This window comes from Colletes gigas, unplaced genomic scaffold (assembly GCF_013123115.1).
Source record: "Colletes gigas isolate AHSC1104 unplaced genomic scaffold, ASM1312311v1 Colletes_gigas_Sc00003, whole genome shotgun sequence".
In the NCBI taxonomy this organism is placed as follows: Eukaryota; Metazoa; Arthropoda; class Insecta; order Hymenoptera; family Colletidae; genus Colletes; species Colletes gigas.
This window is the reverse complement of record NW_025106632.1, coordinates 7,929,470-7,949,727: the sequence shown is the minus strand read 5'-3', so window position 1 is coordinate 7,949,727 and position 20,258 is coordinate 7,929,470. Positions and strand designations below refer to the sequence as shown.

At 41.9% G+C, this 20,258-nt stretch overlaps 1 protein-coding gene across 9 annotated transcripts in view; it reads right to left on the bottom strand.

Moving 5' to 3' along the window:
• Nucleotides 1-20,258, bottom strand: part of LOC122404609 (tensin-3) — a 215,286-nt gene that overhangs the window by 70,134 nt on the left and 124,894 nt on the right. For 8 of the 9 annotated variants that reach the window (XM_043408719.1, XM_043408721.1, XM_043408720.1 and 5 more), the window contains one exon: nt 16,967-17,149. In XM_043408719.1, the coding sequence (XP_043264654.1) occupies nt 16,967-17,149 (183 nt within the window). Of the gene's footprint in view, nt 1-4,775; nt 5,195-16,966; nt 17,150-20,258 lie in introns of those variants that run through there. The other variant, XM_043408726.1, reaches the window with a different exon arrangement.

Below are 20,258 nucleotides of genomic sequence, written 5' to 3'. Positions count from 1 at the left end.
ATTTGGGCAATTTCGTGTCCACTTCGCGTTTAAGGGCATCCTCCTTGCGTATATTTATTAGGAAACGTTAGACGTTTCACGACTAAAACGATAATTTGATAATTTAATCTTTGACTGTACACGGTTTCTGAGCAAAAAAGATATTCTTCACTTCGTTATGCAATTTCTCTTTCGTGTAATACCTTATCATATTAGCAGACTACATACGTATATTAAGTACTGGCAAATCCAACGAATAATAGTGTCAGAAATTTTGTGGAAACATCTTCTAATTTTTAAGCTATCCTTTCGTCTCGAATACACGAAACTTGCTAGATATCCTAATTTTGAGTATCGAAACGAATTAGAATTTTCCGTGATGAATAGAAACGTCGATAGTTGCGAAGTAAAAGTGGGTGAATGCTGTAGTTTCAACGAAACTTGACAAATGACGGTGATCAACGTATTCTTCATGAATCAGCGTACACGCGTGGCGCGTGTCGTGTAACGTATACGAGCGACAACGCGATTGCTTGGGTCGGTGTATACACGCCAGACGCCAGCTAATTCGTACAATCTAATCCTGGATTTTTAATCGTTTCCGTAGTACATTTCCACGCCACGACTGGTAACGAACGTCGCCGTCCGTGAAAGCGACGCCCGATCTACGAACGAACCAGAGTCGCGACCATTGTTGACACTGTTGATAGCGCCATTTTAATAAATCGCCAACGAACCGTCGCTATTATCGTCGTGAACGGTTGATTTATAGACGTATTTCAGCTTGGAAACCTACTCGCAATTTCAAGGCGTTTAAAGCATCGGTCAAAATCGTTCCCATCGCGTGACGTCAACCTGTCATATAAATATCACTTGAAACAATCGTCACGGTTATTATCCCGTGGTCTTTTTATTGGGAAAAGTTTTCTCCTACGTATACAACGTAAGTATGTTAAGGAACAACGCGTTGACACAGATCGTATTCCTTTCTGTTTCCGATACTTTTGTTAGCCGTTGGATATACCCGATTACGAGGCGATGACTGCAGAAAATACGCTCTCGCGACATCGATTTTATATTTTTAACGTTAACGCGAAGCATTGTGTTGCACGGATACAGAGGAAAACGTTCGACGAAACCTAGCTGTTTAATGTTCGTTGAATGACGGCTCCATTGCTGGATAAATATAGCCTCTCTGAAAACTCGAAACACGAAGCGATAGGAGAATCGAACGAAAAAGTTCCGAGGACCCGTAAGGAGAATCAGAACCGACCGATCGGATTCTATTCCGGAAGTTGAATGTCTTTCATTTCCCCGAGGACTACCAGGTGAGCCCAAGCGTCGAGAAGTTCCTTCTCTTCGGTTTCCGTGCGATTTAGGAACCGACGTAAATGAAAATACAAGAACAAGAAATTTGAAAACTTCTGGGGTGAATTCGTTCAGATTTAAAGACCTATCTCTATGCGATTGTCTCGTGTATTTCCGAAGCTATCGGCGGTAAAAGTTCATTATGCTCAACCGTAGGTCCACGGACTGATACATTCAGAGTAAACGAGTTTCTATTTCTACGATTTATGTAATCTACCAGCATTCGTTGCTTACGAAGATGTCAAGTGCTAACTCGAGTGGACGGATGACGCATCAAATGTCCACGATAATTCCATGTTTTGCTCCCGTGACCAGTAAATGAACGCGACAGATATCCTACGATATCTCAAAGTAGAATTTTAATTTGAAAATTTTTATTCCGTTCTTGATCCAGCGTCAAAGGGGTTTCTTCCCTTCGGGTCGATAAATAAATAAAATAAAGCTAGTCTGAGCGCGTGAGATCGTTTCTAAAGCATTCCGGCCTTCGAGAGCACATCCTGGAATCGGATTACGGCGCTTACATGACATACATACATGTACTTCCGCGAAAGAGTCACACGACGCCAGTCTTTCGCCTTCGTCCACGCTATGCCAAGCGAAAGAGCTTCCTGATTCTCGCGTTTCCCGCGCAGCGGTTTCCCAACCAACACGCATGCGTCAAAATTAAATCAAATATAGTCTTAGACAATCTTTCGACGATACTTTTTACTCAAACTATAATATAGTTAAGAGTTCAATTTATAAACAACAGCACTCGATGATTATTTTAGTCACAAAAATGCTGTACCTTTATTCATTTTTGTGCAATCTTGAATGGAATTTGTTGCAAACAGGGGATCATAAATCGAGAAATGCCTGTACAATATTCCCTCGTTTGACGATCGAAAATTGGGACCATCAGGGTTCTTTAACCGAGGATCGGTAGAGAATTTTTTAGTGTAATCGAGACGATAATACTTTCCTAACGACAAAATTGAGAATTGCATTAGTAATTATCGTAACAATATATGGCGTCGTTTCGAAGTAGATTTTTAATTTCATAAGTGTTGAACGCACTTGTCGGCGGATCGTTTCCGCCCAAAATACATAAACAGCGAACAAGATGATTCAATTCCTCTAATCCCGCGTTAAAATTTTATCATTAAACGAGGAATTACTGTACCAAGCGAATCGAGCACGGATTAATTGATCGGGGCGCGGCTCGCTCGACCGATCCCGGTTACCCTTTTCCTTTATCCGTTTCTTTCTGTTTCGATTACCGTTCGGCACTAAATGCGCCACTTCGATTAAGGTTAATGCCTGCTAATGCCGAGCGTAATCTAAATTATAGAAAGTTTATCTGCCCATCAAGATCGCTGGTGCCTTAGTATAATTTAATTTATCACCCGCGAATTAGAATTTACTACGCACAAGGTGTCATCGGTTCGAACGATCGTACAGTCTGTTGCACGAATAGAAATAAAAGGAGACTAGTTGGTAGACCATTTAAACACCCCTGCATTGATTTGAATTTCTTGGTATTGTAATTCGCAATATTCACTATTCTCAATATTTGTAAATTACATATTTGAATAATTCTACGTCTCTCTAACTATTCAACTTCGTTTTTATTCAAAACGATTTTTCTAAATATTTATGAAATAGCTTAAATGATTACATATTCTTCAGTTTAAAGCTAATATTCCCCAAAAATGTATTACAAGTATTCTCCAAATCGAGACTAATTTGCCACGATATTTTCTCACGATAGAAAACTCCCTCGAGTAACGATATATTCTACGTAGTGTTTTTGTAACTTTCAATTTCCATAGGGGAGCCAACAATTTTTGAGCCGTTGCCAACACGATCGCGAGAAAGTAAAAAAGACCGTCGAACGACGCGTTCGCGTTTCGCAAGCCGAAAGTGAAACATAATATAAAATATAACGAGTTAGCTCAACGACCTACCCGGCAGTTTGTAAATTATTTCGCGGCTACGAAGGCCGACGTAGTACCTTTTATACGGCGATAAGTTCACGCTGTTAGGGAGAAAGTTTGAAAACTGACCGTCTCGGGATTCGAAGCACGAGGGAATTTAATATGCGCTGGCGTCGCGGCACAAAGCACGTTCGACTGCGAAACGCGGATAGAAATACGTCCGCAATACGCGTTTATGGTATCTAATCTCCGGAGCGGCCCAGACATTTCCATGGCTTTTCTCCGCGAGTGTGGAAACCCGCGGCTGCTTGAAAATTACGCGACAGCCGGGTAAACGCGTTTGCAGCGATAAAACCGAACCGAGAATAGACAAATGACGCAAGGCGCCGTGAGGTCGCGATACGTGTTCGATACATATTCGCCGACCGTACAAAAGGAAATGCGTTTCCGACGACGAAAGGAAAACAGATTCGACGCGATTCCACCGAGTGTTATTGCCAACCAATAGAGATCAACGTCTGGACGATCCACACGCGCAACACGTGGAGCGATACACGTCTGAGCAATATTAAGTAGTACGAGGAAAACAATGAATCGGATAGAAAATCGATCTGTGGAAATCGCGATACTCTGGGCGACGCGAGAGTTATTTGTTAAACCAGTTTGTGAGGAAATATCGATCCTTATACTTGGGGAATATTCAGGACAGGGCTGAATTAATCAATAAGGGTGCCAAGAGGAGCAACACGGAGTTTCTTTCAATATCGAACCTTTCGACCAAAAGTTTTCTTCGAATTAAAAAGGTTCTTGACTTGTAGTCTAATATACATAGTCAAATTGTTTAAAATAATACTTGACAAATAGGTGCTCACACAAATAAGTTGTGGATACGTGACATTTCCTCGGCTTTAAAAAAATACTCATCAAACGGTCAAAAGTTTAATATTCAACAATTTTCGAATGTTATAAAAAGGAACTGTAAATTTCTTAAAATAAATCATTTGCGTTTCAATGTGAAATCGCTCGTACTCAAGGGGTGAGACTCGAGTAAAATGATAAAACGAGAAGCGATATTTGACAATTTTTTTATAACAGAAGACTTTGATGAATGTCTTCGCCACTTTCCACATATACTCTTTAACATTTCAAGATACAAATATATTTTTTTTCGTTACTTTGGATGAAATAATAAATGTCGACGGCGTTGATTGGCGCGCGAAAATTTTCCCTATTTTTACCAGACGTTCTGCCCCGTTTGGACGTCGGGAGCGGGGAATATTCGCGCGGCGCGCTCATCGAAGCAATCTCTATTTCAAGCCGCGTTACACGACAGTGGAATTTCTTAGAACAACATTACATCCGTTTCACTTACATCATTCCAGAGATAGCTCATCGAACGCGGACCAGCGCCGTCGTTAATTACGTTATCTCCCTCAGCCTCCCCCCCACGGCGGCGGGAGCAGCTTTTCCCTGGACCGCCGCGCGAAATCAAAGTAAACGGGAAAAACTTACCGCGTACGAGACGTGGTAATTCCGTCGATGCACGTCGCCGTGACACTGAACGGTCGACAGCATGTTGACAGCTGTCAGACGGGAAACGACCGTCGCGACCAGTCACACGAACGCACTGAGCCTCAGCCAAACACCGGGATCAACGATTGATCGCGCGTCATTTTGGTCAGCACTGTTCTCCGGAACGAACGGTCGCCTCTTTAAAATTCTCGCCCGCCGGAAGTCCACGCTTACGCGGCGTGCATTCGCACGACATGATTTTCCGCGTTTTTCTCTTTTCGTACGGTACGATCAGTGTTCGAGGCGGATCGCGAGACAGTCGTCGGTAGGGCTGTCAAAAAATGTAAAAAAGTGAGCGGCGAGACCGGCGAAAGGACGCGGCACGTTCGATGGCAGAAGCCGACGGAACTCGAATGGAGCTCGTGTCTTTCGGATCACGGACGGAACGTGTAGGTTAGGTGGAACGGAATGCGCTTGCGCGGTGCCCCGGCCAAGGCGCCCCGAGAACGCGCGCTTCGTTTCTCCTTGTTCGCCACTTCTTTCTCCCTGGTTTTTTCCCCCCTACCTTCGTCCTTTTCTCCAAACGTCCGCGGTGTAACCCTTCCGTCCACGATTCGTCATCTCTCCGAATAAAAATTACATCTTTGCTACACAACCACGTGGAAATACACCGGAATTATTCCAACGATAGGGTGATTTACTCATACGGTAGCTCGCGAAAGTATTCGATCGCTTCCAATCTACATCGTTAACAAATTGAAGACACACGTTGGGTCTAAGTTTTCAAAATTAGATTGTACAGGGCATTTAGCGTAAGTAAAGTACTCGAACGCGTAGACAAGTAGCGCATTTCTAATGAATGGGAACGTGAACATTACACTTTAGTCGATTTCAAGACATCATGTGGTTCATACAGATTTCGTAGAATATTGTTGAATATTTATTTGCTAAATAAATAGGACAGAGTTTCGACCTAAGTATGTATTTAATTAATGTTGTTTTTAGCTTGACGATTTTCTGTTAACTGAGCTTAAGGCTCGAAAAAGAAAATCAAGACGCTCACGGGGGTGCAATAAACGAGTGTCCTCCTCAGGTAGTACTGATCTTTGCAAGGGGGGAAGCAATGGATAACACCAATGAATAAAAATTTTCATTAAAAATACATGCATACAATGCTTATTCTCAACAAGTATAATCTTTTATAATTATTAACCGGTTGGGACACGTTATCGATGCCAAAAGAGAACCAATCAGATATCAACATCAAACAAGTCAAGACTTATTCGCACGTTCGAATACTTTCATGAGCTACTATACATTTATCACACGGGGAAAAGCACCGTTTGGTACAGTGATTGCAGAACTAAGCATGCCTCTTTCGAAATTAAAATTAATTACCGAGACACACGTACGAGTAATTTATTATGAAAGCGGTGTACCTCGGTCTATTTTTGTTTCGAGATAAAAAAAGTTTACGCCCGTCGCGACTTAAAAATGCTGATAAGCGTCAGTAGGCCCGTGGTATGCTTTTACCGATCGGCGATAAATAAAATTATCAAGTATTTAAAGGATATAGATATCAACCGAGGTAAATGTTTTCGATGGCCCACGAATAAATTTACGTAGCTTTCGTGATCGTCGAATTTTATAAACGTAGACGCACGACGTTTAATTATATTAATATTTCGAATCGATATTTTCGCGTCTCGGTTCGACGCTTCGTTTATTTTTAGAACGGGCCGCAAAAAAATCAAACTTCTCCCGAAACAGACGTATAATTTTATAATTAAAATTTTAATTCGCCCATTGTACAGCCCCGACTTGGATCACCTTTTCCGAGCAATGGCGTACTTTTCAACGGAAGCTGATTCAACAACGATGACGACATGTCACGCGGACGTGCGGAATTTTTTGCAAGTATAGCATTAACACGATATTAAACAGGAGTGAAATTGATTTTAGAACGATAGCAGGGGATTCATAGATCATCGTAAATAAATTTTGTACATCGTTATAATTATCCCTTAACCCCTTCACGTACGATTTAATTTCAAATAATTTGTCAAAACCTATACTATTTAATTTTGTTTGAATTCATTAGTACAAGACATGGTCACAACAAAGAATAAATTCGTTTTATGAATACTTCGTAAATGTAAAAATGTCTTCGTTTTAACACATAAGACAAGGGGTTAATGATAAGTAGAAGTTGCACTTAATATTAAATACCCAATGAATATTCTAACGAGTGATCGGTCAAGTCAGCGACAAGTTCGGCATTTAGAATCGTCATGAAATATCACGGGACGCTGTTTACCGCACGGCATTCGCCGTAAATTACGCGGACGCCATTAAAATGAAATCCTCGAGTGGTCCTCGCGCGCGATCGAGCACACGGGCGTATCGCGACGAATATGCAAATAGCAGAGATTGCACCGAGCGCGGGATCGCAGTAAAAACCACCGTGGACCCTGAATTATTATTTCTTCTTGTATCGCGGACGATTATCCGTACGAATTCAGAGCCCGACCGTCTTCGTCGCTCTTATCGAGCCGAAACCGGTTCGCGAAGACGGATCATTTGTCTCGATCCCCTCGAGTTCCTCCCTCGATCTCTCCGCCGCGTGTCATCATCGTCCTTGATCCTCGATCCCGTTCCGATTGGACACAATTGATGAACGGCGCCTTCGTTAATTCACGAAAACTCGTCTTATCGTACCTTTCGCGCCGCGTACGTTTACGAGAGTCATCGTCCACGGTCGAAGAAACGTACGTATCCGGATCGATCGACGCGCGCGTGCAACGCGCGAAATTAATTTCTGTATTTAATTAAATGCGCCGTGTTCGATTCCTTCTGGCTGAAAAAACAAGTGGGCGGTTTTATCGCGATTCGCTTAAGTGGTCTCTTTATCCCCGTACAGACGACTCCCGGTGCTTCCTTTTAGCTACGATTAAGCATTCGAGCCTTCGTACGCGAACGAATGTCGCTCGTTAATGGCGATTTTATTATTCGATGGCGATATTATTGATCGAGTAACTTCCACAGAAAATTGACAGCATTATTCTTACGAAGAAACACGAACTTGGACAGTCCGATATAATAAACAACGATCGATACTGAATTTTCGTCGCTCGAAGTAACCCAATGATTCAGAACACGTTTTCAATTACCTGCTTTCGATAGGCAGTAAATCTCGTACTTTATGCAGTCCTACGATTATCAGAATGTTTTGTTAGTCACTACGTGTATACTTAAAAATTTCGCAACACGAGTCTAGGTATCCTGTTACGGTGGAAACGCTGTTATTAACCCAGCCGAGACGTCCTTTTAGAGAAAACCTGAAACCAGTTTCTGAAACCACCCTGTACGTTAAGCATTTCGCCCCAACGTTTCAGGGTACGCAAACCCCGCGACAATGGGAAACAGGAACCGAGTGCCGCGGGTAACAATATCGTTCAACGTTTACAGCCCATTTCTCCTGGCCATTGTATTAATAGAACTCGATCGCCGTTTACCTAGCGTCGATAACAATAATAATCGCACATCTCCGTTAAAAAAAGACACGCACGGTGCTCGTGTTGCGCGCCACCCACGCGGTGCCTGAGCCCAGCGAAAATACCGATAAACGAAACGCCATTACCGTCCTCGATGAATTTATCGCGCGACGTCATTGGAAAGACGAACCGATCACGCGCTCCTCCCAATCGATTCCTTTATCGATCGTGAATCTCCCGGCATAATTAGAAGACGCAACAGACACGCGTTTTGAAAACGATAGCCGGTTTTCAGACCTCGAAACGCTCGAACGATGCTTTACGACACTTTAAATCTCGTTCATGCGTATCGATAGCAATTATTACAACGGACCAATTGGCGTTAAACATGTTGTAACAAAAATTGTCGGGTGAAAATTCCTTTTTCAAGAAATTAGTTATTAATGTACGTGTATATTATTACGATCCTAATCGAAACAAAATATTAATGGTACCTTTGATCGGAAACGTTTGTCCACGTAACATTTTGTTTTCCCTCTTCTTGTCTTTGAAAACAAAAGTTTGTGTTGTTTCGTAGTTAATTACTTCCTACAAAACTCCTTTACATTTCCCATGGGTCTCAATTATAATTTGTATTAGTGTGTATGATCGGAATCTTTCTGCCAGGGGTTGTATATCATTACGACCGAAGAATTGCAACAGCAATTACGCTTCCACGTTTCTCTAGAAATCGTCTTGTTTTCAAGTTTGCTTTGCACTTATGCCACGAATAATCGCGACACAAAGACGAATAGACGTCGCTGAAACTCTAATTGAAGACTACCGCGTAATTAATTCTTCAATTTAAATTCTCCCGGACGTCGAGCAAGACTAACCGCCGAAACTCGAATGCGTCAAAGGGCTAAGCAATCTCGAGCCGTCGTTCGAAAGCAATTAAACCCATTCGCTCTCGCGAAATCGCTTAAAGTAATGCACTTTGGAACCGCGAAGAAGATTCACGGGGCCGCGCGAGAGTAGGGGGAGGACGAACCGTAACATTTTTCACACTTCCGACGTAAAATTCTGCCGGAGAACGAAACATTAGTCGTTCAACAGATTCGAACGCCCGCGGCGCGAGGGAGGAGGGCCAGGGACGGTTCATAAATTTCGATGCACTTAGAGCCTGGTGCAGCCATCCCTTCGGGGTGGGAGGATTCGAAAGAGTGGACGAGGAACTGGGTTTTAGGTGCAGGATATATAGCACGATGACGAATCGTTCGCGCGAAAGGATTGCATCGAGACACGAAACTTCTGTGCGAATCTGTCGCGAATTTCCGACTGCCAGAAATTCAACGACCAGAAGAAGATATACACGGCAGATTTTACGACTCATGCATCGGGAAGTTTCTGTTTCGAAGAGTAACGGCGGACGTTGCACGCAAACTGAACGTGGATCGAGAATATCGGAACAACGACTCAAAAACGTAATCGCCTTAAAGTTCTTCGTTCGAACGTGGACAAAGCTAACTAACCAGTCTTAAGGTGGTAAGTCTAAACCCTAGGAACGTTAAATACCGATCTACCCCTGACTGTTATTATTTGGAGTTTACAGGATTCGTTCTTCCTTTTAATTAATGCTAGAAATTTTCAAGAATTTTTTTGAGTTTCTAGAGCAGAACGTTATACAATACGGGATCAATATGAATTCCAGATAAATCTGAAAAAATATTTCCTATCATGATATCTGAAAAATCGTCTTTTTTTTAAATTTGACTTCTCTCAAAATCTTCGATTTTAATTTGAAATATGTTGGCTGATACTTGGATAGCATTTGCGCTGAAAATAAGTCAATGAGTATAATTGTTAATATAAAAAAATTTTAAACCGTGTGAGTTGTATCGAATCGATATTACAAGCGCTTTTTCGCAGTTTCCTTTAAACCGTGAACGAAATCCACTTGCGATAAAAGCTTCTACTTAATACCGAATTAAATCACGACTCGAAGCATCCCCATTGTTACCGAGACAATGTATCTTCTCTCGAAACAAGACAATCGCATCGGTTGGTTTGACGGGAAGCTAAGGGCGAATCGAGGCCACTTTATAAACCTTAAAACTTGGCCGAGGACACCGTGATCCGTAAATCAGGATGATGGATCTCCGATCCCGACGAATCCATTCGTTTTCCAATTTGTTGGCCCACGTCCAATCCGTCGCCTCCTCTCGATACGTACGATATAAATTTCACGCGGATTCGGATACATAAAATAGAAGAGCCAGGATTTCACCGATCTAACGAGCTACGCGTCGATCTAAAATTAACCAGTAGTTAACCGATACAGAGATTGCGCCCGGATGCCTGGCGTGGAAGTGCTTCCTTCCCTCTTTCGTCCTGTCGCCAAAGATCGAACACAGCAACCCCCTTGCAACCGTAAATAAGTCTGTTTCGTATACGCGTGCCCACGCAGATGTTAACCGCCACTCGTGTCTCGTGAAAGGAAAACACGAGAGTTTAGAAAACATAGGACGCTGGGGACAGCTATTAGACAGGCTCGATTATAAGCTTTTACGAGCTCGAGTGGAAGGGACCTTCCAAGAATCACCAAACGGTTACAATAATGACGAATGTGGATGACGGAGAACACAAGTTTCTAAATATTTATCTTTAACTCAGGTTAATACAGGAAGGGATGAAAAAAAAGATGTTGCTGCATTTACTGCTGGCTACTGTTACCGATCTGTTCCGGGGAAATAAATTATTCCCAAACTTATAACAGAGTAAACATAGATCGTGTTCACTATGAATGAAAAAAGAAACTTGTTTCTTATGAATTGAGTAGTTGAGATACATCGAGATATTTGAGGATTTAAATTAAAAAGAAAACTTGTCAACGGTAATGTCACGTTTTTAAAAAAATTACTTCATAAATAGAGAAGTAATCATAGTGTAATATGAACAATGTGGACAAAATTCATAAGTTTCTTTCTATTTATAGAGAATCGCCATTATGGCATACGAATACGAGCGTAACTGTACCCTGCATTTACGATACAAAAGGCACCGATGCGGCAATATACTGTAATCAACTTAACCTCGAGGTCAAACAACAAACGAGGAAGTTTCTTACTTTTCATTATAATGAATTTCTTATTCGAGCATAACCGTATCCGGGCGTTATTGTTCGTTGCATAATGCAATGGGGCTGCGGTCACGTGATTGTTGCTGGAATTTTGTTACACGCGTGTGTTCCGCGGATGCTTAACTAACAAAGCACCCGGTGCAATTAAGTTAAGCAAGATTAATGCGCGGTGCGATGCAACAACTTCGATGGAGCGGTGTGTATCTAACACCCTGACGCAAATTCGTACGTCCGTTAGTGCACGCTCCACAAGGCAACGTAAGATTAATTGCATCGAAAATGCGAGAAGGGTCGCGCAACAATGGTTCCCTGTGTACCTTATCTGAATAATGAAAGAACCCCGAAACAGCATCGATCTTCCAATACCCAATGACCCGTGGACCAAACCGTTCCGATTATCGTTTATAATTTACAGATCGTTGCTAATGGATGATCCTAACATAAGCAACGAAGGACACACGAGTACTCAAGTTATTTAACCCTTAAGTGGACTCTCAATCTTAGTTTAGTTGTTGGACCTCGCACGTGAATTCATAAAAGTCATCTTTCTCTTCCACTTATATGTAATAAGTTTACAAATATACGAAGATATTAAATATTTGAAAACTAAAGTAGGTGAGATTATTTTACGACTAATGTCAAGCACATTGTATACGATGCTTTTTTATTTTACTTTAAACCATTTGAGCTAGTGGAGGATTACATAAATTTTCAAATAATTGATAACACAATAATCCACTTAAGGGTTAAAACAGATCGTTTTGTATTACAGTAAGGTCTTGCTCGCGGACAAGGCAACCTTGTTCGTAGCTCACGGTCTTCTTGAGACTGTTGCAAATAGATCGTCAAACGATCGAGGCATTATCATCCACCGACAGCGTACGATTCAGAAAAAAAAGAACGGGGCACGGGTGTCCAGCTGCGTCGCTACTGCACCGTGTCACATCAACGCTTCTAACGACCTCCTCAACCCTGTTTTCTAACCCCTTCCCGATTCGTAAACGGCGAGGACGTTGGAACACGCGAGGCAGTCTTCTCCCCGTTCAATGAACCGATGACGACTGGCAGCTGCAGGATTCTCAAGGACCCCGGTGCCTCTCTTTTTTAGCCGGTCGGAGGCCTCTTGACCTCGAGCTTCCCCGTTTTCTTGTTACCCCGCCATTACCATAAGTAGCGGACGATTTCCAAGCGGGGCGAAAGCGATGCGAGCGAAACGTTAGTCGTGAATTTCATCGATTCATTGCTTTCCACGGTTGACCCGGACACGGAGGAGCGGGCCCCGTTCGCTTTTATCGGAGCCTCGGATCGTCAGATCCACGGGAACGATACGTAGGAGTTATTCGGTGCTAGTAATTGCGATAGGATCGGCCGATTAAGACGTTAATTATCGAAAGATTGACTCGCCTGTCCGTTTATCTCGCCAGCGTGGAACTCCCGGTGGGTTAATTAACTCGTGCCCGTACGAAAGGAGCCCGGGTATTGCGCGCGGCAAAAACGTTCAAGGATTAATCATGACCCGGTGAGACGGGGCTCACCTGCGCCGGGGAAGCCCCGCAAAACGACTCACGGAACTCTACTCAAGACGGGGGTAGTGACTTCTTCGCGTGTTAGGAAACTAACGAATCGATGTCCCCGATTTCCGACTACGACCGATCAAAGCCTATCGCTAATGGGTATCGATTTGGTTTCGAAGACCGTTCGCCCCTTTTACGGACGATGGAATTTTCAGGGAACGTGCCGCCTGGGGAACGTTTATTTTTAACTCTCTGGGATACTGGGCATTCAGCAATTTCCACGAGCAGTTTGTGGGTGGTTTGAAGCTAGCGAGATAGCAGGAGGGAAAAATGGAACATTCAGTATGCAGGAATAGGCGGTCGATCGAGCACCTGTGAGAGAGACGAGAGCGTAGCCCTCTGGTGGCGAGTGCGGGAACCGACGCCACAGAATCGTAAGGCACCCAGAGAATTATTCAAACGAAAGTTTCACATTGTATTGATATTATAATTTTCCATATTTCGTTACAAAGTTCTTGTAGTATCACAAGATCGCTTTGGGTCCTCGTTGTATGAATAAAGCTATGGGTTACACGCACTTCAAAGGTTGTAGTTAGGTCTGTCATCATACACGATGCCATAAAATTGTTTTAATATTTTCGATTAAGACTTGACATTTCGTTCAGGCAACACGAGAAAAACAAGAAATAAATACATTATTTACGAGGCAAAGATAAGGAAGTATTTATTCATAATCGAAGAAAAAGAAAGAAATCGAGAGTTTAATAGATCGCGGCACGGTTATTTATGTTACAAATATGGCGAACGAGAATCGCTAATACGATCGATCGATCGATTTCAACCGTTCACCGGTCCACCCTTTATGGACTATGGAATTTTCTTGGAACGCCGCGGAGGCAATTTAAAGAAAAACTATTCCAGGCAGAACTTTTTATTTTTTATAAAAAAATAAGTTTAAAATAGAGAATTTCTGTGAGAATGATTAAATTCCGTAGTTCTCGTGGCAGATTGAGCCCTTAAATCGGCCGGTACCGTCGTGTTATAACGTTTTGACGTTTGTTTGGACGTTCCAGGCCGAACGGGCACCGACTAATCGACGTTAATGCGATAATAACGTCGAGCTGCAATCGTACGTGCAATTGAACGACCGCCGATAATCCAATTGGACTTTACACCAATTGGGTATTTCGATGGGAGCACGGCCGGTTGGTTTAATCGACGCCACTGCGTATATCGGCGCGGTTTTATTCCCGTGGAGAATGTCTGAATTCGGGGCACGATAGTAATCTACGGGTCCGTCGCAATTGCTCAATTAGGTCAGCCGGACAAAAACTAAGAATGGGTCATCGACGATTCTCCGGGAACATACAAATTGCCGTTGATGTCACCGAAACGGCATTACGGTATCAGGCTTGTCGGTGACCTTGACTCGCGGATGATCGCCGCGAATGAAAAACAAGATCGACTCGAACGATTGCGACATTTTATCTGGCGCTCGAAACGATCCAGTTTATAACGAACCATTTGGATTCGACGTGCTCGATACTCGATGCATCGATACGAATTTTACGTTCACTGCCCGCGTACAGGTTGTTCCAAAGTTAGGTCCTATAAATAGGAATGAGAAGAAAATATTACGCAAGCTCGGCGAAAGCTGGTACATTTTTTTTTATTTAAGGATTTTACTCGACGAATTAAAACGACCAGGCAAAGTCTACAAAATACTGTGTCGAGCAGGATGAAAGAACAAGGTTCAGCAAATATGGTTTAACTAACCCATATTACGTTACATTAGAAAAGAAAGAAAACACGTTCGTTTAATCTTCCATTTTACAATGACATCACTTTGTTTCTAATATGAGGTTCGTGCCGCTGATAGATTGAATTTAACCCCTCGACATGTGAAAAGTTCATGGTAAACAAATTATTAAACCAAACACATTTGCAGCCGCTGATGTGAGTTATATTTATAGAAAGGCAGATAATTTTATGATTTTTGTGTCGTTCATCTCGGCCATGAAAGTAATCCAGCAAAGAGTTAAAGTTCCGACAAAGTAATATTTCAATTTTTCCTCCACGCTTTTTCCTCGAAAGTCATTTCACGTTACAAATTATGGTTTAATTAAAAAAAAAGGTATGGGTGTGTGTGTGTGCAAGCGTTACAGCGGTTCAATCTATCAGTTTCAACGTAACGAGTTCGCCCGGAAGTCTCCATATACAGCCAGTAATTTCTCATTAAGTCCTGGTGACCCAGAATCAAACTCCGCACAGCCGTGGGAGTACAATAGCACTGTAGACAGGGGTTGCAGCCCCCCAACCCCGACTTCTCGACCAGTTCAATTGGATGTACGGCCCGCGTACCGATAGACTCTCACAAACAATGCCACGCGTTTAGTTGTATGCACCCGCGAACGCGTACATCTATGTTTTCTGCTGATGCACAGGGTTGCGTCGCATGGAGGACAATCGGAGCAACGGTACCAAAATGGTAACTCGAAAAACCTATACGCGCGACGAAAGATTCGTTTAACGTTCCGCGATCTGCATTCCCATTGCATTACAGGCTAGTCACGAAACGACAAGAGAAACCAGCGTATTTCATATCAATTTGATTTCACACAATAATTTGAATATATATCCTAATTAAAAGATTTTAATGAAACCGTCAATAACGACGAGATTCGATGAAAATGTATGCAAACAGTGCCTGTAAGAATTAATAAAATTATAAAAATATTTTATTCATCAAGCAGGACACCTAAATATCGATGGTCACCATTTTGAACATTTAATTTAATTTAATTGTCGTTGCAAAATATCGTTTAATTAATTGTGTAATTGTTGTCAGTGGTCAACTCGCGATACAGTCTGTACAATGCACGAAAGCATTCAGTTCCTGTCCCACATGTGCGCCCTGGCTGGCGGTTGATACACCCCTGGAGAGTTTCCGAGATTTACGCCCGAAAGGAGTGCATACGTCGAGATTTCATCGTTTCGTGTACAAGACAGATAAAACCTTATTGGCCCCAAGAAGGAACGAGGCTAGATTTCTAGGAGATCCCGTGCATTTTGAGCTTGCACTTAAGAGGATGGTATTCGCGTCTCGGGGAAAAAATTCATTTGTTCTTATCGCGTCCCCCTCAAGTTTAACATTTTCGAAACATACCTCGAGCAGATTTTTATTTTTACACGAAAAGAAGTTGTAAAATTTTGATCAAAATCGCTACGTTTCGTCAGAGTATCGCCGTTGTGTTAAACGAGGGTAATTAACCAGTTTTATTCTAACATGTATTTTTTAAATACAGCTCCAAGATCGATCCTATCCAGCGGAAACATGAAACTATCCCCTTCAAGTTTCCCCTCGAGTCGTATAAAAGTTCTCTCGATATTTAAACAGATTATTTTTTCAACCTTTCGTTGCACGCAAATGATTGAAATATTCTTCGCTAGCTCCACTGTACCTCGAAAACGCTTCCACACTGTACAGGCTACCATATTTCAATGAAATAAGTTCCAAGTTTCCGGGAAAGTTTAATTAAAAGCCGAGTAAACGTGTACCTTCAACAGATCATAATTACGATCAAGTTGTGCTGAAAGTTTGAAGGTCGAATTCTTAGAGGCCAGAAGGAACGATGAAATCGCGAATGGACGGAATGCTAAGTGGAAAACTGCTCGACCTTTGTGCTCCATCTTCCTTTACAGTCGAAACTAAATCAAGTGGTCGTTCAAGGTCGTTGAGGTTACACCATTGAATTTTCGTTTTTTTTTTCTTTCTTACAAGATGTCTTCAAGGTTTTTATTTCGTTATATGCGATTCTGTAATTCTTTTTCTCCCTCATTTAGCGAGGATTGGACCTTCAATGATCTTGAGTATGCAATTTGTATCGAGAGAACGTTATCTTGCCGGAAACAAATTTTTTTTTTAAACTAGGAGATGAGAAATAAAAGAAACGAAGTACATAACACATAGAATATAATGTTAACACCCGAAATCCATCTTTGAACTATGATATTGCTAATGATAAAAAATAATAGAGGATTCGATGACAGGTGAGGAGTACTTACAACGACTTGTTGACTATTGGTCGGACTAGGGCTCGGACTTGGCGTCGAATTTGGTGTCGAAATCTCCCCCGAAGCGGGTGAAACCGAACCCGTGGTGACAGTGCCGACTGTTGGAAATGCTCTTGCCGGATCTGCCTGCCATTGCTTGTGGATTTGCTGCGAGGTATCCCGGAATCTAGCACCCTGGAACACGAGACAAAACAAAAAATTCAGTTTCCAGTTATAATCAAACGACATTTTATATTTTCTGATAGTTTTCCTTCCCCTGCTCTTAGACGTATCAAAGATAGTCGAATTATTTGGTAATCTGCGACAACGAAACTTTTCAAATTACGTTTCGGCCATTTGCAGGACAATGAATAGGTTTATTACGTACGAAATTCTATTAAAATGGAAATTATTTTAACGAGACGCACGATTGCCATCTGAAAGTGAAATGTCATCCAGTGACAATACGACGTTGCGTTCAACAGTTTGTCACCATCGAACACTTGCATCCTTGAGAAGAATTAGACCGAGCGATTCGCTTGCGCGTGGTCCTATACGTCATATCGCAACGATGACATACTTCGATTAGTCGCGGATATTTGCCTCCAAACAATTGTATCGTAAATGATCGGCCTGCACGCTCCACTGAAAAACTACTTTCGAGCGGAGCATTTATCTACGACGCAGCGACAACTGTATAGAACTCGCGAACAGTCGAAACGCTTCGTAACAAATGACTTCGACTGGTAACAGCTATGGAAGAAGAAATATCGGGTCGAACGAGAGCCCTCTCAGTCTCTTCGAAAGAATTCAAAGTACCGCCACGAAAGACAATATTTGCCCATTGTTTTTGACGCCCCGCTAGCTGTCACAAATTTTCACATTGCAGACGGTTTTATATAGATACTTTAACCTAAACTGTTTTTTTTTTCGATAAAATTTATTTATTAGTCGGGAAAGTAAGAACAAGATGACTGAGTAGACTGAGATGTTACGAATCCAAATTGAGAGTTACAACGTTTATATTAAATAAACTATTTGTAATGCTTAAGTTTGACAATGATGCAACGTAGCGAATCATGAACTGGACGCTACAGCTAAGAGCGTTAGAAGTAATATATTTATCGAAATACCATGATTTACTTAAAACGTCGTGCACTTTATTCGAAAGTTCAGTTCGTAATCTGAAATGTATTAGTTTGGATTTAGACGAACGTTTGCACGAGAAATAAGTGGATTGTCAATATACGTTTCAGCCAAAAATATACATTCAGGGGTTAAAATAGCCAACCTGACGCTTTGAACCGGAGTTCGTAGACCCTCTGAGACTACAGAAGATCGCGTGCAACGGTGTAATCCTACAGAACGTTGTTCCTCGCGGTACGGTAATTGCAGTTATGCAACGGACTGCCATAATAACGATTAGCACAAGAGTATAATAGGAGGCGTAAATGGAGCTGCTTGCGTATGCCGCGCGACCGAACGACCGTTCCCTTTCTGTTGGCTCAAATTGAGATATTCTCCCTTCGCCGGAAGAATCGAAAGCGTCGAAATTAATTGCACGCCGTACGAGAGAATATGGCGACGTTTAACTTCCAAACAGAGTCGCTGGATATATGAACTACCGTCTTTGATCGAGCAAGGAAAGCTTGTAATTCTTTGCTACAAAACATAATAGTGATTTAAACAAAAATTGTTCAACAGTCGTACAGCTGTTGACGTTTCGAAACACCGAAAGGGTAAAATTAATATTTTCAAGTAACAAAAATAAATTTTAAATAATTCTCTATGAATCTAACAATGGCCTTGGGGTCTGTGAATTCCAGGTTACGAACCACTGGTGAAACGTCTGACCCAATATGACTAGCAACTCCTGCCAGGCCCGATCTTTCGTTTCCCCTATAATACATCTGACAGACTATCGTTATAATTTAAACAATTAAGTAACACTGATAAGGACAAGCAATTTGTCTCTTCAAACAAATATTCAAGAGACAATATATTTGTGTTAATAAAAAGAAAATTCTTATTAGCCATTTGCTACTCTTGATACACCTCGAAAATAATTTGAATGAAATATGGCAAATAAGATTAAAATATGATTGAAATCTACTCTGTTGTATTTTCCATCGACGAGGCAAAAAAGAAAGGAGCAGCTTAAAAGCTTAATAGAGAAGGTCTCCAAAAAAGAGTTACATATTTGTAAATTTGAATAAGTTTGTAACAATAATATTACACATACTATTTTCTCTACTATTCTAGTTAAGTTAAATTATCAAATTTTTACTAATTATTTAGCTATAAAATCGCGTCCATTCGACGGTACTTTATATTTAGAAACTTTACTTTAAAATTACCGGCGCAATGAGCGCAATTTCTCTCGTTACGTCGACGGTTAATTACGCGCAAAAGTGCCGCGGCTCGGTGAAAGAAGGAATTGCGGTCGCTTTTTCTGAAACCACGCCATCTGGTCCGACTGTTTTCGATTCCGTGTCCAGCACCCTTCGACGTCTCGATTTGCCTCTTCACGATAGAAAGTCACAGCACGTTCGTGACGTATTTTTCTACCGCGGAACTGGAGGATTCCAAACGAATCAGCGTCGAGGAGGAAAAGAAGCTACGAACAACGTGATGGCAATTCCGTGACGAAGCTTACGTCGCATTCGAGGGACTTCCCTACCAATCAGAAGAAACAAAGCGAAAGGGCGGAACTGACAACATCGAACACGCGATTAATAACGCTTCTAAACATTTTAAACTCGATTTTATTAAGATCGTCAATTAAACAATACTTACACAAAATATGACGACAAAAATTCAATTTAAAAATCGTTTAAAAAAATATACGTATCATTAAAAACAATATTTAGATGGCTTCCTTCGATCGATACACCCCGTATATCTTTGCGCAGAACACACGCGCGTGTCTTTCTCTTCTCTGTTTCGATCCGCGCGTGAATTTCTATGAGCGCCTCATGAATTCAACGACGCAGAACCTCGTTTAAAAATCCGTTCTCCACGCATCTTTTTACATCTAGAAACGTTCCATTCGTTGCGCTAAAGTTTCACGACAGGAGCGATCAATCTTCCCTCGCGTAACGTACGAAAACGAGCACGGAATCCTTCGCTCTCGCGGCGAAACAAATGCAGCATTCCGTGGAGATTTTTTTTGCAGAGGCAAAAGGAACGCGTCGATCGGACGACCAAACCGCGAATCGATTTCGAATCCTTCGACGACCGTTCCCCGAGCATTCGAGCAATCCAGGTCGCCGATAGTTTCCTTCTCTCTAATCCTAATACAATG